This window comes from Rhinatrema bivittatum, chromosome 5 (assembly GCF_901001135.1).
Source record: "Rhinatrema bivittatum chromosome 5, aRhiBiv1.1, whole genome shotgun sequence".
NCBI classification, from domain to species: Eukaryota; Metazoa; Chordata; class Amphibia; order Gymnophiona; family Rhinatrematidae; genus Rhinatrema; species Rhinatrema bivittatum.
This window is the reverse complement of record NC_042619.1, coordinates 98,878,370-98,903,766: the sequence shown is the minus strand read 5'-3', so window position 1 is coordinate 98,903,766 and position 25,397 is coordinate 98,878,370. Positions and strand designations below refer to the sequence as shown.

General features: G+C 42.9%; 1 protein-coding gene across 3 annotated transcripts in view; it reads right to left on the bottom strand.

Annotated features, from left to right (window-relative positions):
- The window catches only part of LOC115092110 (WD repeat-containing protein 64-like), a 131,492-nt gene that overhangs the window by 89,662 nt on the left and 16,433 nt on the right, over nt 1-25,397 (bottom strand). The window contains exons 2-9 of one of the 3 annotated variants that reach the window (XM_029602649.1): nt 24,783-24,866; nt 18,575-18,676; nt 18,023-18,088; nt 15,834-16,064; nt 13,908-13,987; nt 10,824-10,916; nt 2,913-2,958; nt 121-167 (exon numbers count right to left, since the gene is read on the bottom strand). In XM_029602649.1, coding sequence (XP_029458509.1) covers nt 121-167; nt 2,913-2,958; nt 10,824-10,916; nt 13,908-13,987; nt 15,834-16,064; nt 18,023-18,061 — 536 coding nt within the window. In that variant the 5' untranslated portion in view covers nt 18,062-18,088; nt 18,575-18,676; nt 24,783-24,866. The remainder of the gene's footprint in view (nt 1-120; nt 168-2,912; nt 2,959-10,823; nt 10,917-13,907; nt 13,988-15,833; nt 16,065-18,022; nt 18,089-18,574; nt 18,677-24,782; nt 24,867-25,397) is intronic. The other 2 variants (XM_029602647.1, XM_029602648.1) reach the window with 2 other exon arrangements.

Below are 25,397 nucleotides of genomic sequence, written 5' to 3'. Positions count from 1 at the left end.
AATGTTTTTAATCTTGTTTTGCCAAATTCTTTAAATAGGCTTCTGCGTTTTTTGAAAGGTAAAGCACCACTGGATTAAAAATTTGCAAGGCAATATATACTGAGCATCTTAATGAATTACCTTAAGCTTTCACCTACAGAGGCCAAAATCAAAATGTTCACACATCCCTGTCAAACAGGAAAATAGATTATTAAAGAGCAATAGTGAAACACATCTCATATAATATTGTCTCTCTGGAATTGTGAAATGCAGGGCAGCCTGGTGCTGAATTCCTTTCCCATTGGAGCTGGTGAGATTTCATGTATTTTGAAAGTGGTACATTTGGGCCTCAGGAGGTGGAGAACATAAGAACATGCCATACTGGGTCAGACCAAGGGTCCATCAAACCCAGCATCCTGTCTCCAACAGTGGCCAATCCAGGCCATAAGAACCTGGCAAGTACCCAAAAACTAAGTCTAACCCATGTTACTGTTGCTTGTAATAGCAGTGGCTGTTTTTTAAGTCAACTTAATTAATAGTAGGTAATGGACTTCTCCAATCCTTTTTTAAACCCAGGTACACTAACTGCACTAACCACATCCCCTGGCAACAAATTCCAGAGTTTAATTGTGCGTTGAGTGAAAAAAGAACTTTCTCCGATTAGTTTTAAATGTGCCACATGCTAACTTCATGGAGTACCCCCTAGTCCTTCTAATATCTGAAAGAGTAAATATCCGATTCACATTTATCCATTCTAGACCTCTCATGATTTTAAGCACCTCTATCATATCCCCCTCAGCCGTTTCTTCTCCAAGCTGAAAAGTCCTAACCTCTTTAGTCTTTCCTCATAGGGGAGCTGTTCCATCCCCTTTATCATTTTGGTTGCCCTTCACTGTACCTTCTCTATTGCAACTATATCTTTTTTGAGATGCAGCAACCAGAATTGTACACAGTATTCAAGGTGCAGTCTCACCATGGAGTGATACACAGCCATTATGGCATTTTGTGTTTTATTCACTATTCCCTTTCTAATAATTCCCAACATTCTGTTTGCTTTTTTGACTGCTGCAGCACACTGAACCGACAATTTCAATGTGTTATCCACTATGACGCCTAGATCTGTTTCTTGGTTGGTAGCTACTAATATGGAACCTAACATTGTGTAACTATAGCATGGGTTATTTTTTCCTATATGCATCACCTTGCACTTATCCACATTAAATTTCATCTGCCATTTGGATGCCCAATTTTCCAGTCTCACAAGGTCTTCCTGCAATTTATCACAATCCGCTTGTGATTTAACTACTCTGAACAATTTTGCATCATCTGCAAATGTGATTATCTCACTTGTTGTATTCCTTTCCAGATCATTTATAAATATATTGCAAAGTAAGGGTCCCAATACAGATCCCTGAGGCACTCCACTGCCAACTCCCTTCCACTGAGAAAATTGTCCATTTAATCCTACTCTCTGTTTCCTGTCTTTTAACCAGCTTGTAATCCACGAAAGGACATCACCACCTTTACCATGACTTTTTACTTTTTCTAGAAGCCTCTCATGAGGAACTTTGTCAAATGCCTTCTGAAAATCCAAATACACTACATCTACCGGTTCACCTTTATCCACGTGTTTATTAACTCCTTGAAAAAAGTGAAGCAGATTTGTGAGGCAAGACCTGCCTTGGGTAAAGCCATGCTGACTTTGTTCCATTAAACCATGTCTTTCTATATGTTCTGTGATTTTGATGTTTAGAACACTTTCCACTATTTTTCCAGGCACTGAAGTCAGGCTAACCGGTCTGTAGTTTCCCCAATCGCCCCTGGAGCCCTTTTTAAATATGGGGGTTACATTAGCCACCCTCCAGTCTTCAGGTACAATGGATGATTTTAATGATAGGTTACAAATTTTTACTAATAGGTCTGAAATTTCATTTTTGAGTTCCTTCAGAACATCTTCTGGGTTCACCGTGATTTGGTTCAGTCCATCTGAATCATTACCCATGAAAACCTGGGAGTGTCTCCTAGGACAAGGACTAGAGGACACTCCATGAAATTAACAAGTAGCAGATAGAAGACAAACTGGAGAAAGTGGGGGTTTTTTTTCACTCAACGCACAATTAAGCTATGGAATTGCCAGAGGATGTGGTCAAGATACCTAGCATAGGTGGGTTTAAAAGGGGTTTGGACAAGTTCCTGGAAAGAAAAGTCCATAAACCATTATTAGCCAGGTAGACTTGAGGAAAGCCACCGCTTATCCCCAGGAGTGGGCAACAAGAAATAGATTTATTCTTTGGGATTGGCCATTGTTGGGAATGGAGAAAACAAAGGTAAAACCCTGGCCCCTTTCTTTCTCTCCGTCCTCCACTTTTAGTTAATACATCATGAAATGAAACAGTAATAAGACAAACTAAATATTCTAGGTATGTGCTTTAATTTGAAATGAAATTGGAAATTTCAATTAAATATCCTATTTGATTTCCTTTCATTTTTAAAACCAAACAAAAGAAAAATAAGTGGAATTTTGTAGTTTTATGTTTTGGTTTTTTTTTTTAAACATTTAGTCCCAGCCTTGCTGCAGAAAAAAACTAACAAAAAAGAGACCCCCCCCCCCCCAGTCACTCCTCCTTCTCTAGCTATGGCTTTGAAAAGGGGGCAGGAGCGATCCCCCGTTACTCCTGCCCTGCTGGTTCCATATTCCAAAATGTCACTGGCTGACCTCAGGTTGGAGCTATCTTCAACACATTCTCAAACAGTATTGGCCTTGAGTTAGCCCAGCACCATTTCGAAATAGGGAGCCTGTGTGGCAGAAGCAACTGGGGATCACTCCTGCCCTCTTATCTATCCAGGTTACTGTAAAAGAGAAATAATGGCGACCTGCATGGTACCTTACAGCTTTCTCCCATACATATATACACTGTTCGGAAGATATTTACCTGGTCATCACCATACAGAATCAAACACTCATCAGGTGCAGTTGAGCTAAAAGACAACCAGTAAAGCAAGGGATTATGACATATACTGTAATATATTTGTGACTTTCTATATTTAAAGACTCATACCGTATGCCATTCAAATGTCCGTGACACAACTAATCAGAAGGGTAGGAACGAAGAACATGCCAACTGTGGAAGTTATGAACATATTAACTGGGTGGCTGAGCTCAGAGGCCCATTCCAAGAGGTACAGCAGGAGCACCTTTGGAGGCTCCCCCTGGGTCTTCTGATCATTTTCAGCAGATCTGCTCACTATCAATCCCTCCATACCACCCACACAGTTGGGATTCAGAGAGATGAAATGCAAGGGAAAAATAAAGGGCTCTATTCACCAAAATTTAGAATGTAGAAAAATGTTTGGCAAATAAAAGTAATCATATCCTAGAATTTAAAAAAATGTGAACTAGAGGCTCTGTGTATCTCAGGAAAAACTAAACAAATCCCCTTGACACCATTTTTTAGACTGATTCCAGCTCTTAATCATATAATACAAGGGTGAATAACTCCAGTCAGGAGACTGAAACAAGTACAGTTTTTAGAATAACTCAAACGAATATGCATGAAATAGATTTGCATGCACACTGCTTTAATAACATGCAAATCTATTTCATGCATGCTCATTCAGGTTGTCCTGAAAACCTGACTGGTTTGGAGCCCTCAAAAAAGGAATTGCCCACCTCTGATGTAATACTTTATCGGCTTCACTGAATTAAGCAAAACCTTCATTATCCCTTTTCAGATTTATAGTCGCTTTCCTGGTGTCACCAACATCTGAAACTGGGCAGAGAAAATCTCCTGAACATGCTGCCAAACTCAGACTAAGGGCTAAAAGCCAAAAATGCTTGTCATATTTGCATCAAGACATTGCCCCATTTACATAAGCTCAATTCCACAAGAATCAATCTGGAAAAGTAGAAAAAAGGAAAATGCAAATATTTCCATGCTGATGAACAAAACACTATCCTAATGAGAAAAGTTAAGCAAGTTGTATACAAGAGTTATGCAAGGATCATATTTATGCAGAATAAAAATAAAGACTAATGATTCATCTCTTTTGCATACTTTGACTCATCCTTACTGCCTTATCTGCAGCTCTACACATCAAAGGGGAGTAATCTCTTCACAAACAGGTCTGCTTTTTGCTACTCAAACTTCAGTCTTCAAGTTACCCTTCCTAGGATAGGATGCCCTGACAACACAGATCTGCTATATATATGTAATAGCCTAGCATGGGAGATATAGGAGCGTGATTTCTCTATGCGTATTTAGACTGCCTCAAACAAAACCATTCTTTCATAATTCCATGATCTAAAATGCACAAGAACTCAGAAGAAACTCATAAACAAACTGCACAACTATAACTCACATAATAAATTTCATAGCCAACAAATATTCAAAGGCATTTATCCGGATAACTTTTGAGTTATCCGGATAAATGCATACTTCTGAATATTCCTGACACTTACCCATCTAACTTTTAGCTTGAGGGTGGAGCTGAGATAGCCGAATAATTTATTCAGCTAACTTCAATATTTGGAGTTAGCTGAATAAGTTATTCGGCTTTGTCCAGACATAAACCTGAGGAGGTTTAAAGTTATCCAAGAACGCTTTCCTGCATATCCTTAACTTAACTGAAGATATTCAAAGAATATCACTGGTAAACAGTGGTTAAAAAAAACAAAACAACAACTCCTGTGTGGGCCTCATGGTCCAATCCTCCACCCTCCCATCCCAAAAATCCCCATGCCCCCCAAATAGATTTAAAGTTGTGGGCCTCTCGACCTAAAAAAGCTTTCCACCCTTCCCCTTCCTCCTCTCCACAAGGGAGAGGAGGAAGGGGAATGTGGTAAAGACCATAGCATTTAGAACCTTCCCACCTCCGCTATTTATTGTTACCCTCCCACCCCAAACTAGGGTGCCCAACCCACAGGTCTGATGCAAGCTTATTTGGTGCCCTAGACAAACCTTCAGTCATTCACCTCCTTCTCCCCCAATTTTACTGGTGACAGTGGCTCCAGCACTGTGCTCCCTTCTTTGGTGGTATTGCTTCTGGTACAGAATCCCTCTGGACCTCAAGATGGCAGGATTTTGCCACCCTCAAAATCTTGGAGCTCTAGGTGACTGTGTAATCTGCCTAATGGAAGCACTGGCCCTGCCAACCCAGAGTACATAAGAACATAAGATATGCCATACTGGGTCAGACCAATGATGTTGCGTGAGCCAGCCGCGGCAGGCCCAAGGCCCAGCCCTCTTACCCTCAGCTGCCCAATCCAGCGTCTGGTTCCACATCCCTCGAGGCGGTAGGCCGCCGGCTCCGTCCTCGGGTCGTCCCTGGCGCTCCTGGTACTACGACGGACTCCTGTGCTCCGCGGCGGGCGTCTCCGCGTGGTCTGCAGAGAGATGCCACCATCCAATGCCGTGCTCCTTCCTAGGCACGTGCGCACCTCTGTATCTTTTAAAGGGCCCATGGCGGGAACTTGGCTACAGCCCCGGATGATGATGTCGTTGAAGCTCCGGTACTTAAGGCTGGGCTCAGCTCCTGTTAGTCATCTTTGCAACAGGTCTCCACGCTGGTCGTGTACTTCATTGCCCCCTGGTGATTCCTCCGTGTTCCTGGATCCTGATTCCTGCGAGTTCCTGTTCCTGATTGCCTTCTTTATTCTTGTGTTCCTGTTTCCCAGCCTTCCTTCGGATTGATCTCTTGGACTTGACCACTGTTTTGCCTGACCACGCCATTGCTCCTCTCCCGGATCCGATCTCTGCTTTGCCTGACCACGTTATTGATCTTCTCCTGGACCCAACCTCTCCTTTGCCTGACCATGTCATTGATCTTCTCCTAGCTCCGACCTTTGCCTTGCCTTGCCACTGCTCCCGGATTGCCGCCTGCCCTGACTTGAGCTTGTTCTAAGACGCTTTTCTAGTCTTGGTCCTGGATGTGGCCTCTCAGGCTTTGGCCTGTTCTTGCTCGGGCGCCCCCTGTTAGACTTTGGTTCCTTTTGGCGCCCTGGTCTCCGGGACTCCGCCTCATCCAGTACAGGTGCCTCAGTTCTACAGTTGCTGTCTCTGGGATGACCTCTTGATATTCTCCTTGAAGACTGCATACAGAGGCCCACCTAACACCAGCTGGCCCCGGTACCCAAAGGCTCAACTCACGGGGAACGAGGGCTGGAATTGGCGAAGCTCCAGTTGGCCTCCGTCCATCTGCCGACGGTGGGGACCTGTAGGATCCCTCCTACAGGCAGCATCAACCCCACCTCGGCCCAAGGGTTCACCTCCCGTGCAACAAATGGTCCATCAAGCCCAGTATCCTGCCTCCAATAGTGGCCAATCCAAGTCACAAGTACCTAGCAAGTACCCAAACATTAAATAAATCTCAAGCTACTATAGCTTATTAATTAATAGCAGTTTATGTATTTTTCCTCTAGGAACTTATCCAAACCTTTTTTAAACCCAGTTACACCAACTGCTGTAACCACATCCTCTGGCAATGAATTCCAGAGCTTAACCATGTGCTAAGTGAAATAGAATTTTCTTTGATTTATTTTAAATGAGTAACTTGCTAATTTCATCTGAGAGAGTAAATAACCAATTTAACCTGTCAAGTACTTTCATGATTTTGTAGATCTCTGTCATATCTCCCCTCAGTTGTCTCTTCTCCAAACTGAACAGCCCTAACTTCCTTAGCCTTTCCTCATATAGTAGTCATTACATGCCACTTATCATTTTGGTCGCCCTTCTCTGCATATTCTCCAGTACAACTATATCTTTTTTGAGATGTGGAGACCAGAATTGCACATAGTATTCATGATGCAGTCTCACCATGGAGCGATACAGAGTCATTATGACATCCATCATTTTATTTGCCATTCCCTTCTTAATAATTCCTAGCATTCTGCTTGCCTTTTTGATCACCACAGCCAAGATCTCTTTCCTGGGTGGTAACTCTTAAGATAGAACCTAACATTGTGTAACTACGGTAAGGGTTATTTTTCCCTATATGCATCACCTTGCACTAGTCCACATTAAATTTCATCTGCCATTTGAAAGCCCTATCTTCCAGTCTCGTAAGGTCCTCCTGCAAATTATCACAATCCGCTTGAGATATAACTACTCCACCACACCTTGCTGGTCTCTTCTCTGCTTCAGGGCATGGTGGAATGAGCTCCACTGCAGCTTTCATCAGCCTCCTGTTCACTTCGGTCTGTAATGGGATGAGCTTCACCACAGCCCCACCAGTCTTTACTCTGCTTCAGGTCATGGTGGATAAGCTCCACTACGGCCCCCACTGGCCTCTTCTTTGGTTTGGCCCACGGTGGGATGAACTCCACTGCAGTCTCTGCCAGCCTCTTCATTACTGTGGGCCACAGTGGGATGAGCTCCACTGCATCCCCCATTGGTCTCTTTTCTGCTTTGGCCCATGGTGAGGTGAACTCCACCGCAGCCCCGCCAGTCTTCCTGTGCTGGGGATGGAAGCTGTGCGCGCCTACAGGAAAAGATGTGCGCAGGTATGCACGTGCACAGCTTAGAAGGAACATTGGTTGTAGGGATAGTGGGCTAGAGCAAGAGATGTGCCAAGGAAACCACATAGGATGGTAAGCTATTTGGGGATTGGAATTATCTTACCTGAATTCTAAACATGCTCTACTCTGCATTATTTGGTTAGAGCCTTCTGCAATATGGTGAGTTGTATTTCTATTTAAATTATAATACTAATTTGAAATGTTGTATCTATATAAATACATTTTCGTGTTCAAATTCATCTCTGCTAATTATTAGGTAAATTTTAAAAGAAGTGCGCGCCCATGTGCGTGCGGTTCCCAGTGCGTGCACATGGATGTACCTATTTTATAACATGCACACGCCAAAGCGCACATGTTATCAAATCTGATATCTGCATGCACATGCGCGCCTGATTTTATATCGACGTATGCATGTGCATGCAGGTGGCACACAAGAGGGGGATTTTCTTTAAAAGCGCATGGCGAAGCAATCAGGCTATCCCCAGTTCCCTAACCCCCTAACTAGCCTGCCAACCTTTTCCCCTCTCTGCCCTGACCCCTAATCTCCATCTAAATATTCTAATTTTTTTTTGTTTTATAACGTATTTCCTCTGATGAGTTGAAGTAAGGTGCATGCGCTGACCAGCTGCCGGCGCGTGCTTCACCGGGACAGCGCAAAATGGCGCAGTCTGAACCAGCCCCGGCCCTGCCCCTGCCCCGCCCAGATCCCGCTCCTGGCCCACCCCTTTTCTACACCCTGGCTCTTCCGTGCGTACCAGCAGTTACACGTGTGGCCAGGCCATTTAGAAAATGCGCTTGGCATGCGCTCAGCCTGGCCGTGCGCGTATATGCCGGGATTTGCGCGCACTAGGGATTTAAAATCTCCCTTTTAATATGCAAATTCAGTACAAACTTTTATCTTGCATTTTGCCCTGCTTTTTTGAGGTGAGTATCCTCCTTCTGTGATACTCATCCTCCTTTTTGGCGGAGTGTCCTCCTTTTCTGGTACCTCAAGTTGGCCAGCCTAAGTATTATAATAGTACGGAAGAATGTAACAGGGCTACAGACATATGACTGTATGAAATAGTGTTATGTAGCGCTAGTGATACTCAATGTGATTAAATCCGACTTGCTAATTTAATCAGTGATTAAATATTTTGTATGCTTACTGAGCACTTAGCTGGTTAATTCGGACTTAACCAGCTAAATAATGGTCACTGAATATTCAGTAGCCGCCACTGGATAAGTTAGACCTTCTCAATAGCAGGTCTAAACTTAAAAGGCTAAGACTTAGATGGGATATTTGGCTGCCAGCTGAGTTAGCCAGATAGACTTATCTGGCTAACTTACAGGGTCATTCATCAAATCGCAGGCCCTAACACCCGCAATAATACCATTACTATAATGCACGTGATAAATAATGCATCAGAAGACGGTGTTGCGACCGGTCTTCGACAGCTTCGCCCCGCCTACCTCTCACTACTTGCGGCTCCTCCCGCTCACCTCGGACTCCTGGCTGCCGCAGCGTGTTTGCTGTCCTCTCCGGCGTCCCTGGACCGGCTTTGGTGCTGCCTCCCGCCATGCTCCTCCAAGGTACCTTAGGGCGTGTGCACGCTGCCCTAATCTTTATTTTCAAGTTGGCGCGAACCTCAGGGCCGTCCCCCTGATATGACGTCACGCTGCCCGGATATTTAAGCCTACAGTATTTGCTAGTTCATCGAGTTAGCAATGGAAACTCTACAGATGGGATTCGCTCTCCGTACCGAAGCTGCTCTGCCACTCCAGCGCTATCTGGAACTCATACCCTTTGGGGTTGCTAACGGGGTACCCGCTCCTCGGGGGCCTCTTCTGCTTCTTTCAGGTGCTATCAGGAAACCGGTACTCACTCCTCAAGGGCCCATGTTCCCTGAGTCGCTGCCTGCATCTTCAAACCTTTCTACTTGGAAGACTTCACTAACAGTTTCCATCTGTGAATTCAACTACCATCTATTCCACAGTACTGCTTCACTGGAACCAGATACTCGCTCCTCCAGGGTCTGCCCTCTGTTCCAGTGCCAGACCTCTCGTCTAGTGGAATCTCTGTTTCTAATGCGTGAGTACAACACAACTGAGTCTTTCTGCTCTAAGGGATCAGGTACTCGCTCCTCGAGGGCCTGCCCTCCCTGTCTCGGAGCTTCTCCTAATTCTACCTGGGACTCTGAATGCTTCTCATTGTGTACGCATAACTCTCAGTCTCTTTCAGCTACAGCACAGCCTAGCAGAGGATTCGCTGTTCCAGTGTTCTGTGGGAGACCTGCCCAGCCGGGCTCAACATCCACTACTCACTACTGCCACCTCTGGTAGTTTCCAAAACTGTTTAATAAAAGATTCAAATCTGTGTTTGTGTGTCCAGAGTCTAGCCTGACACTGTGGTCCCTCACGGGACTGTCCCCCGTGGGTGTGGTCAGCTGCCACAGTGTCCAAGGATCCTCCCAAACATCAATAACCATAACAGACGGGATTGCAAAAAATATCACTAAGCCCATAGAGAGAGAGAGAGAGAACACTGGGGTGGCACACATATTAGTCAACTATTTATACCACTGTAGGTGGGGCAACTAGTAACTCGAGGTGAGGTTTTGGTGGTGGTCTAGGGTTTGGGGGGCAGTTTTACATGCCCTGTCAGGGTATGAACAGCACAATACACAATAGTGAAGATTTGATGTGATTTAGAGTGAGAAAAGGGACTCAAAGATGAGATTTTTACAATGTACTCTTGCCCTAGCATGATAGCAACTAGGTAGAGAATGCATCAAGTTAGGGTTAGAGTACACTGTAGAAATCTCATCTTTGTGCACCTTTCCTCACGCCAAATCACATCAAAACGTATCTCTCTCTCTCTCTCTCTCTCCTTAAGCTTCAGAAGTGGACACTGCCACTTAGCTGGCTGAGTCAAAGCATAACCAGCTACATGGTGCTGAACCTTGACTCTAAGGTTCTTACATTTTCCCCCCTCTTTATTCTCACTTTTGTTAATTAGCTGGCATTTAAGCATGTACAATATCCCCTCATCAATGAGGTTCTAGCATAGTAACACTGGAAAAATATATTTTAATGGTGATTTATTTTAGGATTAAAATATATTACCCATCCCCTGCCTCAAGGTTCAGCAGCTTTTGGGTATAGATGTAAAACAAATGATAAAGCCCTTCCTTAGCTTTTACATCATTTTGGTTGTCATTGATTATACAGTAACATAGTAAATAAGGACAGCTAGAGAGATCAAACAGCCCCATCCAGTCTGCCCAGAAGCAATTTTATGCCCATCTACCTAAAGCAGATCAAATTCCTACGTGTGGATAGCAAAACTTACCAGTAATCTATTTTCAAGACCATGCTTTCCAAGCCACTTATCTGGCAGTATGGCTCAAGGCTGGACAGTTCATACAGCTGAATCTCACGATCCCTATTGGAGAAAAGAACAGGCTTAGAATGAGTGGTCCTTTTCATCTTTTAACTGCTCTGTTCCTGTGTTTAAACAATGAAATCATTGTAGGTTCCGATACCTAATACTGCACCAACAAAACAGAAGTTGTAGTAAATTAGCTTTTTTGCACCATATGAAATCCCTTCTTTTCGAAAGCTCACAAACTAAGACATCATCATTACCGGGATGGATGATGATAGCCTTCTTGTGGCCCAGCCCGTTAAACGGACTCTTAAGCTTTTGGATGTTTGAATTCATAGCTAATGTCATCAAAAGCCTTTAATTGGTCTCCTAGTCATAGGGGCACACCTAAAAAATGTTGGGCCCAATAAAAAGATATCACAACCTACAGAGATCCAGGTTCTTTCCAGGACCAACATGACTACTACACCTTTTTTAAATTGCTTTTGACCTTGAAAAGCTTGTCTTAAATTATTTTTTTTTGTGTTATAACGTATTTGACTTTAATTTTATTGACTTTAATTTCATTGAATGTAGTGCCTTCCATATGTAACTTTAGTACTGCCATCATCTTTCTGCTTACTTAGCCAATATATTTGATAGATAAAACAAGATCCCTATAAAACAATAAACTCTCCAGTTTTGTACTCAGTTTCATTGTATTGGTTCTTGATGGAGATGACAATGTTATCAGTATTACATAAAAAGAAGACGTGCCATACTAAGTCAGATCAATGGTCCAACAAGCCCAGCATCCTGTCTCCGACAGTGGCTAATCCAGATCACTTGACAGATGCACACACAGGGCTGGCCTTAGTAGTATGGGAGCTGTGCTCCGGCAGAGGGCACGGCGCAACCAGGAGTGTCAAAGTCAGGGCTGGTGGAAAGGCAGAGATATTCAGGTGGCAGCAGTTAAAAGTAGAGAAAATCAGCTTCAGGGGTGCCATCCAAAATCAGGGCCAGCAGAAGCAGAGCCGCAAAGATCTTCAGGCAGTGGCAATAGGATAAAAACATAATGTGGGTCCTGTGAGCCGGCAAACACTCACAAGCCCTATGGCAACCCTAACCTCTCATTCACACACAGGTTTCCTGTTACCAAGAAAGCCTGTGCAAGGATGGGGCCATTATAGAGCCTGTGAGTGCATGCTGGCTTACAGGGCCCATACCTTTTCCTCCCTAATGGTGCTTCTGCCACAACCTGAAGATCTCTACTGGGCCCATGACAGGCAGATGAGATAAAGAGAGGGCTGGAAAGGACCAGGTAAGGGGCCATGAGAGGGGGGATAGAGAATCCATCACCCAAGAAGGGGCTATGACAGGGAGGAGAGAACACCTTACTCAGGAAGAGTCCATGGGATGGAGGGGGCAAGGAAAGAAACCATTACCCAAGAAGGGGCCATGAGAGGGGGGATAGAGCATCCATCACCCAAGAAGGGGCTATGACAGGGAGGAGAGAACACCTTACTCAGGAAGAGTCCATGGGATGGAGGGGGCAAGGAAAGAAACCATTACCCAAGAAGGGGCCATGGGTGTTTCACTGGAGGCAGTCTCCTTGCTCTTCAGATCTCTGGGGAAGATAACTGAATCGTTCACCATTCCCCTAACCCACATAGGGCCTTATTGGGACTAATGGCAGCCCTAAATATGTTTGTTGTGTTTATATACTGCATAATTATACAATCCTTGCTATTTACAAAGGAAGAATACATACATAATTCAGCTTCAAACAAACAGACAAGTAAATTAAAAATATAGTTAAAAATAATAAGTAACACTGCACAGATCCTGATCTATTCTCTGTTGTTCACTATCAGCTCCCAATAGTATGAGATTGTGTTCCCAAAGACTATCTGGCTAATACTTGTCAGTGATCCCTTTCCTGCTGAAATCTGACCAAACCTTTTTTGAATCTTGCTATACTACTGGTCTTCACCTCATCCTCTGTCAATAAATTCCACAGTTTAACAGTGCACTGAAAAAAAAAAAGTTTCTTAAATTTGTTTAAAATCCACTACTGGTTAGTTTCATGGTGTGTCTCCAGTTCCTAGTCCGATTTGAAAGGGTAAATAACCGTTCCTTATTTACTTATCATAGAACATAAGAACATGCCATACTGGGTCAGACCAGGGGTCCATCAAGCCCAGCATCCTGTTTCCAACAGTGGCCAATCCAGGCCATAAGAACCTGGTAAGTACCCAAAAACTAAGTCTATTCCATGTTACCGTTGCTAGTATTAGCAGTGGTTATTATCTAAGTCAACTTAATTAATAGCAGGTAATGGACTTCTCCAAGAACTTATCCAATCCTTTTTTAAACACAGCTATACTAACTGCACTAACCACATCCTCTGGCAACAAATTCCAGAGTTTAATTGTGCGTTGAGTGAAAAAGAACTTTCTCTGATTAGTTTTAAATGTGCCACATGCTAACTTCATGGAGTGCCCCCTAGTCTTTCTATTATTCGAAAGAGTAAAAAAACGATTCACATCTACCCGCTTTAGACCTCTCATGATTTTAAACACCTCTATCATATCCCCCCTCAGCTGTCTCTTCTCGAAGCTGAAAAGTCCTAACCTCTTTAGTCTTTCCTCATAGGGGAGCTGTTCCATTCCCTTTATCATTTTGGTAGCCCTTCTCTGTACCTTCTCCACACATAACTTTATCAACTTCTATGCTATCTTTTATCAGTTGTCTCTTATCCTTACTGAAGATCTCTAGATGCTGTCCCATCCCCGTTATCAATGCTGTTGTCGTACTCTGTACCTTTTCTATTTCTGTTATTGCATTTTGTGAGAGGGATCGACCAGAACTACACGCGTTACTCAAGGTGTGGCCGCACTCTGCATCCATACAGAGGAATTATAATAGTTTTGGTTTTTATTCCTTTTTGAATGATTCCTAACACTCTGTATGTTTTATTGACCAAGGACTTCTTTATTGACAATCGATTTCTCTAAATCCGTCTGCTTAAAAGTACATTTTTTTTTTTAAATACTTTAAAAGCTTTACCCAGTTCCCAGGATTAATTTGTTGTAATCTGTCATGATAGTGAAGTCTGTCACCCATTTAGATTCTCTGTTAGATTTTTCCTTAAAAAAAAAGAAGATAGTTTGTGCTATTGTAATCAATCCAGGTTTAGAAGGCTAATAATCATCATCATCATCGATACTTACATGACTCCTTTGTTCAAGCCAATTTTAAATTAAGAAATAATAATAATACAGCACAGTTGATCAGTAAGTAATACATGCAGTAACATGAGTAACCAGCTCAGTCATAAGGTAACAGCGGACATAAAGGTGAATTTTAAAAACCTGGCATGTGCCAAAATCGGGACATATGCACACAAATTGGGCTGGCGCACGCCAAATGGATTTTAAAAGCCGCCCGAGTGCACACGTACTTGCTGCTACTCACACAAGTAAAAAGTTCCAAAAAAGGGGCATGAAGGGGTGTGGTCTGGGCCGAGCATGGTTGAGATCTGGGCTGGGCACGGGCATTCCTGGATTTCACACTGAAATTAGCGCGTGAATACTTAATGTATACAGTCACGCACCGGGTCCCCGGCCGCGTATCTTTACCTCTGCTATGGATGATGTGCAAGTAATAAAATAAAGACAAAAAGACAGATCAGCAAGGTTTTAAGGGTCGGGGCTAGCAGAGAAGAAGGGAGGCTATTAAGCTAGAGGGGTTTGGAAATCCTGTCCATTACCCAGGTTAACTAGGAACGAATTGGTAAAACTGGTAATGGCTGTAGTGTGCATTTCTTTTAAAATTCCCTCACTTACATGGTAGAAGTGGGATTTGTGCACCTAAGCACGCGTCCACTTAAAATTGCGTGTACAAGTATGCGTGGTCAGACTTATTTTACAACATGCGTGCATATAGACATGTATGTTATAAAATGGCCGCGTCCCTGGGTGCGGGCCGAACGCGCACACATATGCAGCCGCGCACCTGTTTAAAAGTTACCATCATAGAAAAGGCCCTAAGATGGCACGTGATTCAGGAGAAGTTCTGGAGCATGCATTCAAGATTCCCCTCTACCACTGACTGCTACCTGGTTAGCTTCCTGGGACCTGGGAGCCTGAGTTTTAAGAGCGCGTAAAGGTGCTGAATTTATCCTAATTTAGAACCCGCTTGAGAGCTTTGCTGATGTGCCTTTTTGTGAATAAAGTGAGTGCTTCTAGTTGTTTCCCGGACTCGTGGTCCATGGAGGGAACAGGAACAAGGTTCTTTCTACTGCTGCTTGATGATTTGACATTGCACTGAAGAGATCTGATCATTTCTTGATTTTATGGCAGGATGACAGCATCAGATGGAACACAGTATAGTTATTGCACAAGCATGCTGGATATTAAACAAATTCCATAAACGTGACCAAAACCAAGAGAATCCTGCATTGTGTTTGTTAACAAAAAGTACTGAAATCAAGCCCTACTACAACTGTTTGTAAAAAGAATATATATACATGGAGATTTGTGGGTATTAAAAAACTGCCTATAGAATAGAATGGCAACTGTTCTGCCTATTATGCTAGTCATGAGAAGCAAATATATTGACGTTTGAGGGCTCCAATTAGGGTTGCCAACTGGCTCCATGTTTGCAAGACAAACTAATCCAGTCCTGGTTTTATCCCATTGCCTGCATGGACCTTGTAGTTCTGACCTCCCCGTGAGAAGCAGCACTGCAAGTCCATATGTGCAGTAGGGCAGAATCAGCATAGGAGGAGTATGTTCTGATAAAAATAAATGGAGCCAGCTGGCAACCCTAATGTGAAGGGGACAATACTTGGAAATGGCAAATGATGAAACTGCTCGGGCCATCCCAAAGTAAAAGCTAATATCTCAGGACATAAAATGCATTGCACATTGTAAATCCAACCTTACACCTCTCTTTAACAGGAAAGCAAAATATGGGCTAAAGTTCACCTACAAAAACCATTTTGCTTCGCTTCAGCTGCAGCTGTGGAGACCAGAAATAGATGGTGCTGTCCTCTCTAATAAGTACCAGTGTGCTCTCAGGTGTGGAAAGAACCCGCAGGATGGGGTCACCGTGAGAAATTTCTCGTACGACAGCAGGCAAAACAAAGGCGACCTCTTTCAGCCGGGCGGAAAAGTCCTCCAGTTCTGCATACTCCAGCTGCATGTATGTGCAGAACTCATCCTAGGAGAGAAGAGACCTGCATCACATCTGCTGTCAAGATCTTAAAGTGACGGTGTTAGCTAGATAGATTCTGCAAAATATTAACTTGCTTGTTTCCTGGATCTATTGCTCTTCCATTTTGGATGTTAGCCCTCCCTAAAACCCCTTTCTTTTTTGTCCTAGTATAGTCCATATTCAATATTTTTGCACTCTCTGGAGGAAACAACACGTATGTGATTTCTTACAGATGCAACCCTCATTTTTCAAAATCTCTTTCTCCAAGTTCTTTTTCTTTCAGTAGTTTATACTACAGGTTTTTTTTTAACAGCAGCGTGGTGCCTAACCAGTTCTCTGATTTTGAAAGGATTCCTGTAGCAGTATCCCGACTCCCATCTTCCAGTGGTGGGAGATGATTTCAATATCTTTACATATTAATGTCCCCTCAGGAATGAAATAAAATGCAAAGCAGAAAATGTGGTGGAACAGGGAAGTGGGTTATATTTGTCTTGTTTACTTTTTTCAGCTACAGATGGAATCTTCCAAAAATATCATGTTGCTGTAAAGGCATGCAGGATCTCTGTTAACAGAAAAGATGAAGTGATCTCTGCAGGTGCAGACATGCTTCACCCTCAGAGGTAGGACTGAACTTTTATCTTTGTCATATTTCAGAGGTGCCAGGAGCTCTGTTCCCTTCCCAGCAGTGTTGCATGTACTTCTTGAGTCTAGCAGGGAGCTGCACAGCTCTCCAGCAGGTGCAGCTTTCTCAAGGAGGCGTCAGAGGGCAGCAGTGCTTCACAGTGCACAGGGAAAACAAATACCAAAATTACAGCTTTTGAATGAGCTAAATTTTAAAAAGATCTTTTAAATATGCTAAGTTACTGAAGCACTGCAGAACATGTATTTTTGCTTTGAATTTTTGTCCATTGAGCATCATGGGAAAATATCTGATTTACACCTGAGGGCAAGGGTGAACTATAAAATAGACCTCTTAAGACCAGATTAAAGTTTCAAGCACCTACTTCATTATAGACAACCTCAGCCAGGGGAAGAACTTCCACAGAAATAATTTTGTAAAGCAAAACTGCTAAGAAGCAACATATGAGCAGAGTTTTGCCCTAAAGTGTTGTATTTAAGGATCGGGCAAAATTCCTGCAGGGCTTGTCCCACAATTTTTTGATATGGAATTTTTTTCCATGGCAGAAGTTGCAGATAATTAAATCCTTGCATGAGAGATGCAGTGTTTCAAAACTGTGCAAACCAACTGACTTGCAGGCTTTTAGCACTTTATTTTCCCAAATGTAAATCTGACCCTTAGTTCCTACAACTTAATGCTATAACAGACATGATTTTATCTGAAGCTAAATTTGACTCTTCGGTAGGAAGTGGGATAATTCCTAACCTTATTTGTCTCAAATACCATGTACTAGCTAATATAAATGTCATATGTCATGCAACAGATATCAATGCAAAAATATTAATGCAATACTTCTTAAATAATGTATAAACCTTTAGTGCCAATAAAATCTGTATTAAAAAATGCCAAATTTGGTTAAAATATTATAAGTTAAGGCTGCATACAGTGTATCCAAAACGTCTTATGATGCATGTTAAACCGTATAGTCATTCTATGCACTATTACTCTTACCGACTTGAAGACTTCACTGATTTTAAAAGCTGACTTTTTTTTTTTGCCTCCCTATAAATATGTCTTCCCTTTTTTTTTTATCCTCCATCTTTGGAACCTGCCCCTCCTCCTCCCTTCCCAGATGTCATGTCTAGGCAGCTCTGGAAAGCGTGAGGCCTGGAGAGGCACTTCCTCAATATCAATCCTTAGCCGGTAGAGGCCGCTGCCATAGCGAGGGCCTGCGTCTTCCCTCTATGCTCAGGCCTGAACTCACTACCTCCATGGCAATCCCAGGCCCAGCCAGCCCTGAAGGACAGCACTATGGCCTGAGACAAAGGGCTGGCACACAGCTTACCCACTGAATCTTGCCACTTGCAGCATAGTCTATCTTCATGAAAAGTTTTTCTATTTCTTCATTATTCTGGAATGAAAAAAAAATATACAGCCAGTGTTATAAAACAAAAAAGAATGCATTACTTCTCACAAAATAATGCTTACCCTTCCTGACTCCTTCCCTTCTCCCCTGTCCCCCAACACAACTGGAAAATATGAGGAAAATGAATCTGGGATTCCAGTTAATTGTGAGGTTATTTTTAGTTTATGTGATGAATAATCATACCAACAACAAAGCAGTCATGTCCTAAAGAAACAGACAAATAACCAATACAAAAAAGATTTCTCCACAAAAATTTTAAACACTGTATCAATACACTCTCTTACTAACCCACTTGTTAGCAAAAGACTTTCATTTGCATGGTCAAAAATATCCACCTAGTTCAGGAAATATATTTTCAAAAATCCACGAGTTGTCTAATCATAGATCCTCTATATTTCTTGAAAATAATTTTTTAATTGCACTTAAAAATTCACAATGTATCATATAATAACCTCCAAGCATTTAACTTACATAGTCTCTGGTCAAAATCCTGCCATGGGTCCATATTATGAAATTCCTCTAGTTTCTGCTTCAGGGGCAGGTATTTGAAAGCACTGGGTTCACATACAGCATCTGAGAAAGAAAACAAACAAACAATTTAAAATCCCGCTGGTGGCAAAACTACCAATCACGGATCATTACCTATCTGTTCTCAGTTGGTTAGAATCTCTAGAGTTGTTAACATCACAAAATAATTAATTTCAACAGAGAGTACCATTCAACTTCAATGTTAATTCTGTTTGGAGTTACTGAATTTAATTTAAAAATCCCAAACTGCTCTCATAAATTCAGTCACGTGTCCCCATCGCCTTAGTGCCACAACTCGCATACCTTCTTGTTACTGTCCATCTTAGATCATCCAAAGTACGTCTTTAATAGATGCAATATTGTACCATTGGAGTGGATGCCTTCCTAGCTGTAAATTTAACTCCTGTGCTCATTCAAGTGAATTTTCATGTGGCCCACATATAGCAGATTGCATAGGCAAAAAAATAATGTACACCACCCATGTAGAACTGCAATTTGTGTCACTCGTCAAAATAAAAGATTGCCCCATATTGGGAGGTTCCACAATCCTTCTGTGACAGCTTGTGCACAATGGGAGCAGTGGCCATGGATATCATGACCACATTTTTCACCCTATACATTCTTAGGGGCAGATTTTCAAAGGGAAAGGCGCGTACCCCCCGAAAATCTGCCCCAAGCTCCCCCTGCGCGCGCCGAGCCTATGTTGAATAGGCTCGGCGGCGCACGCAAGCCCTGGGACGTGCATAAGTCCCGGGGCTTTCCTGGGGAGGCGTGTCGGGGGCGTGTCACGGCCGGCGCGTCATCGTGGGCATTCCGGGGGTGTGGCCGTGGCATCCGGAGCAGCCCCCAGATTGGAACATGGCGCGCGCACGGGCCGGCAGCCGGCCCGTGTGCGCAAGTTACGCCTGCCTCGGGCAGGCATAACTTTTGGAATAAAGCTGGGGGGGGGGGAAATAGTTAGGGCTGGGTGCAGGGGGCGGGTTAGTTAGGGGAAGGAAAGGGAAGGTGGGGGGTGCCAGAGGCCTTGCGCGCGCCGACCCCGGATTTTAAGTGTATCTATTAAAATCCGGTGTACTCTTGTTTGCACCGGGTGCGCGAACAAAAGTACGCGCGCGCGTACTTTTTAAAAATCTGCCCCTTAGTATCTGGAGGCGCAGCATCTGATAAAACTGCTCAAATGATGGAATCACTGATGTTACAGCCTCTTGTATGTGCAAAACATGGTCTCTCTTTAAAGGCAAACAAAAGAAAAAAATTGCACCCAGAATTAGTTTGGAGGAAAAAACGTCAGATGCACATTCTAGGCAACACATGCCTTTGATGTGAAAGACACAAGTACCATAATTAGTAAAAAAAAAAAAGAAAACCTCCTTTCTGATCTTAAAGATTACCATTAAGGGATAGATTTTATAATGTGTGCGCATGCACACACATGAATGTGCCGATTTTATAACATGCGTGCGCTGGCACATGTTATAAAGTCTGTGGGCCGCACCAGGGGGATCTAAATTTGTAAAAGTACACGCAGCAACACAATCGGGCCTCCCTGAGTTCCCTCCCAGTCCGCTCCAATTAAGGAGTGGACTGGGAGGGAACGTCCCTATCCCCCTGCCTAAACTCCCTCCCTTGTCCCCTCTCCTCTCCTCCTCCCCACCCCCTAAACCTTACTTTTTTTTTTTTGTTTTACAACTCACTTCAGGTCCCCAGGCTGAAGTTCCACGCGCCAGCCGGCTGTTGGCACACGAGTCTTCAGGACAGCATTCAATTGCGCTGATCTCACCACCCCAGCTCCACCCCTCCCTGCCCAGACCTCGCCCCCAGGTCCACCCCTTTGAAGAGACCCAGCAATTGTGTGCCTACTGGGGTTTATGCGCGTGGCCGGGCCTCTTTTGAAAATTCACCCGCAGTGCACAAGGCCCGGCCACGCGCATAAACCCCTAGATTTACGCGCGTAGGCCTCTGAAAATCTAGCTGAAAATGTTCATTTTTATATTATTTTTTTGTAAATTTTTACATTATGGAAAATGTCTTTGCCTTGTGAATTAGACTTGTGATAATCCCCAAACTATTAAAATCGCTAGAAAAACTTGTTTTAAAAGGAGGAACTTCCTCTCAACTTATCTCAAACATAGCAGTGGTCAGCTTTTGCCTTTCACATCAAAGGCATGTGTTGTCTATAATGTGCATCTGAAGTTTGTTCCTCCAAACTAAACAAGTGATTTAAAATTTAAAGTTAAAAGTACAGTGTGCTTGCATTGACATTTTGCAACCAGTTTGTCTCCCTTTTTATTGGATTTGGTCTCTTTAAAGGCCACATGTAGCGCCAAAATGTGCAAATGTTTAAAAATGATAATGGCCACTGATGCTGATAGCAAAGAATATCTAAGTGTACATTTAACTTGATCAATTTAAAAAGGCTGCCTTATAGACCATGTAACATCAAGAATTTCATCGTTCGAGCAGTTTTATCAGATGCTGCGCCTCTGGACGCTAAGGATGTACAGGGTGAACAATGTGGTCATGACATCTGTGGCTGCATGGACAAAGCCATTAAAATTCGTTTGAATGAGCACTGTAGTTGAATTGTATCTAGGAAGGCATCCACTCCAATGGTACAACACTGCATCGATTACAGGCATACTATGATGATGTAAGATGGACAGTAACTGAGCAAGTATGCGAGTTGTGGCACAGGGGAGACAGGGAAGCGTGTCTGAATTTGAGAGAGCAATTTTGGATTTTTAAATTAAATTCAATTACTCCAAATGGAATTATCTTTGAAGCTGAATGGTACTCTCTGTTGAAATGAATCATTAGGTGCCGTTAACAACTTGAGAAATTCTAATCAACTGAGTATAGATACATAATGGTCTGTGATTGGAAGTTTTGCCACCAACGAAGTTTTAAATTCACTGTGTTTGTTTCTTTCTCAGTATGTGAACACAATGCTTTCAAATATTTCTCCCTGAATCAGAAAGCAGAGGAATTTTGAAACATGGACCAGTATCGGGGTACTGATCACAGAACATAGTGTATATGTTAAGTGTTTGGAGGCTATTATATGATATACTGTGAATTTTTAATTACAATTAAAAAAATTGTTCACAAGACATACAGAAGATCTATGATAAAACACCTCGTGGATTTTTTAAGGTATATATCCTGAAACAGGTGGATATTTTTGACCACGCAAATGAAGGTCCTTTACTAACGAGTAGAAGGCCGATACAGTACAGTGCGCTCCAATGGAGAGCACTGTTAGCCGGCATTTGGACGCGCGTTTTCGACACGCTAGCTTTACCCCTTATTCAGTAAGGGGTAATAGCACGTCCAAAACGCGCGTCCAACTCCCCCGAACCTAATAGCACCCACAACATGCAAATGCATGTTGTGGGTGCTATTAGGTATTCCCGTGAGATTCAGTAAGTAAAATGTGCAGCCAAGCCGCACATTTTACTTTCAGAAATTAGCGCCTACCCAAAAGGTAGGCGTCAATTTCTCCGGGCACTGGGAAAGTGGCGATATTAAGTCAGAGGTCCCGAAAGTTTAAAAAAGTAAAATAAATAAATAAATAAATAAATAAATAAATAAATTTGAAATAGGCCCGTGGGTTGAAAACTGGACGCTCAATTTTGCTGGCGTCCGGTTTCCGAACCCGTGGCTGTCAGCGGGCTCAAGAACCGACACCGGCAAAATTGAGCGTCTGCTGTCAAACCTGCTGACGGCCGCTGCTCCTGTCCGAAAAGAGGCGCTAGGGGCAAGCTAGTGTCCCTAGCGCCTCTTTTTACCGCTGGGCCTAATTTAAATAACTTTTTTTTACTGTTTCACCTGCTCTCCCGCGTTTATTACTGTATCGGCCCATAGGTTAGTAAGAGAATTTAAAGTGTTTGTGGAGAAATATTTTTTGTAATGAATAGTTGCACATCACATAATATACTCAAATACTCTGCTACATTTACATATCTTTTGAACAAGTTTTATTTTTCATTTTCACTAGAAAAAAGCACCTAAAAACTATATCTCAACCTTTTGAAAACAGCATAAATTGATCTATACCCCTAATGTGCATTAATGCACATTCTTGATCAGTAGGCCCCATCGAGATTAATGAGGTGTTGGTGCAAACTGACAAATGTACTCCTTAGTTTGCATCTGTACTTGGAGCATACAGCAGTACTTTCAAGTTTATTCAATTTTATTTGAAATTAATACAGTGTTATAGGGTGGACAATTTTCAACCTGGGTTACTAAGCACTTATTCTAGTGTAATTGTAGGCTGAAAACTGAATGCATGCTATCCTTGCATGCTAGCTGCAGTTACAATTGCCAACGTTCAACTGTTAAATTTCCAAACAATTGGAGATGCTGTTTAATATCTCTGCTGAGGGTGTTTATGCACATGCAACTTTTACTGCCACTCTTCATGATTGTAAAAACACAGAAACAAGAACTGTAATAATATATAAGGGACTATCTTGTCTGCCCTATTTACTTCTTGCTGCAATGCCACAGACACCAATTAATCTCGGACTTCTTCCTCACTTTTTTTTCAATTAATGAGCCTCTGTACTTGTCTGGTGTTTTCTTAAATTGTTATTGTTTTTGCCTCTATCACCTTCACTGCGTGATTGTTTCATGCGATTGTTTCTGTGAAGAAATATTTTGTGATGTTGCTCCTGAGTCTATCCCTTTAGAGTTTCAAACTCCAAGTTCTCAAACTAAACTTAAACGATTTTAGAAGAGTATTACAAGCTCTCGTTTTTACCGGTACTGGTTACTGTAATTCTTTGCTTCTTGGTTTACTGTGCTCCACAATCAGACCCCTGGAAATATTTCAAAACTCTGCAGCAAGAGTATTAACACGATCATGCAAACAAGACCATATCACCTCAGTATTAATGAACTTACACTGGTTACCCATCGAAAAGCGGATACAATGTAAAACATTATGGGGTAGATTTTTAAAGTTATGTGCGGGCGTAGATTTGTTCGCGTAACCCGCATAGGCTCGGCGGCGTGCGCAAGCCCCGGGATGCGCGTAAGTCCCGGGGCTTTGCTAGGGGGGTGTGTCCGGGGGCGTGTCGGGGGCGGCGTGACGTTCGGGGCGTTCTGGGGGGCGTGACCGAGGCCTCCGGAACAGCCCCCGGGTCGGGTGATGGCGCAGAAGTGGGACATCGGCGCAGGCGTAACTTGTGCGATAAAGGTAGGGGGGGGTGGAAGGAAAGTTCCCTCCGAGGCCGCTCCGATTTCGGAGCGGCCTCGGAGGGAATGGGCAGCGCGTGCAGGGCTCGGCGCACGCAAGTTGCACAAATGCGCACCCCCTTGCACGCCGACCCCGGATTTTATAAGATACGTGCGGCTACGCGCGTATCTTATAAAATCCGGCGTACTTTTGTTCATGCCTGGTGTGCGAACAAAAGTACGCGTGCGCTGGTTTTTAAAATGTACCCCTATATGTCCACAAAGGGATAATAAGACTGAGGCAATAAATGCATTCCACAGTTCGGAGCTGGGCAGGCTCGACAGAGCAGGACAGGCTCGAAACGCTTTGTGATATGCTCATTATTGCCTAATTTGTCACTATTTGACATCCTGCGCAGCCCCCTATGCCAAATGTGAACAGTAATGCTTCTATAAGCACCAGCCTTCCTGAACAATGTTATTGAATTCAAAGAGTGAACATTAACTCAAAGCATATGATTGTTGCCCATGAATATGAACCCTAATAATGTAAATCATTGTGATCTTTAGGAATGATGGTATTTAAAAAACGCCCAAATAAATAACTAAATAAATAAACAAACAAGCATTCACTTTGGCCTCCTTTCCAGTCTCGACCTGGGAGAAGCACCCCCTACAGTAGGCTGATTACTCCTAGATGTCATTTACTTATATATTCAAATTAATGTTCAAACTTGAAATGCGACAGCCAGACTGAATTGCTTAAATTCCAGAGAAGAGGCCAAGAGGAGCTATGGCAGAGCCAAACCCTTTAACAGCCAGTGAAGAGCTAAACAGCGGGGACGTGATTACAATTCTATTACAAAGTCCTGAGTAGAAAACTATAAAAATGTCTGAGATGAACGATTTTATAGGTCACTTGGTCTAGTGAACATGTTTCTCATGCCCTGACAAAGCTGTTTTCACTTACAATGCCTCGTAGCCCTGTGCATTTCTTCACTATCCACTGAAATTTCTCAACGTCAACTGACTTCTCTCCATCTTTTTCAAACTCCTAGAGAGAATGTGAACAATCAAAACAGGTAATCGTTTATCTGTCAATGACAAAGACAATGTTATATTTATTGTTAAAATTTCATCTACTATGCAGAACTACATTTATTTACTTCAAAACTTGGTTAGAAGTTAGGGCTACAGAGTTTGATCTGCCAGGAGATTCTCTGGTGATTCCCCACAATAACCTGAAAGAAATTTCTACGTCTACTCAATCCCCAGGACTGCATCCTGGCTACTTAAAAAAAAAATAAATCTATGCTTCTTTCTAATTCCCTGTCCTTCCTCCCCTGCCCCTCCCTTCATAAATCACATGCCCCTCCAAACCTATTCTCCTACTGAAAGTTATATTTCCCAACAAACTGCCTTAAGAGTTTGCAACCTGAATGCTCAGCCAGTTTTGAACCAAGCATGAAATAAGTAAATGTGAGATATGCCATCCACTTTAGATAAGATTTTTTTTTAAAGATGAGTGAATTATGAATGCATATGAAGGTATTTTGTATGGACAGTAGCCGGAGTTGAAGCCTCA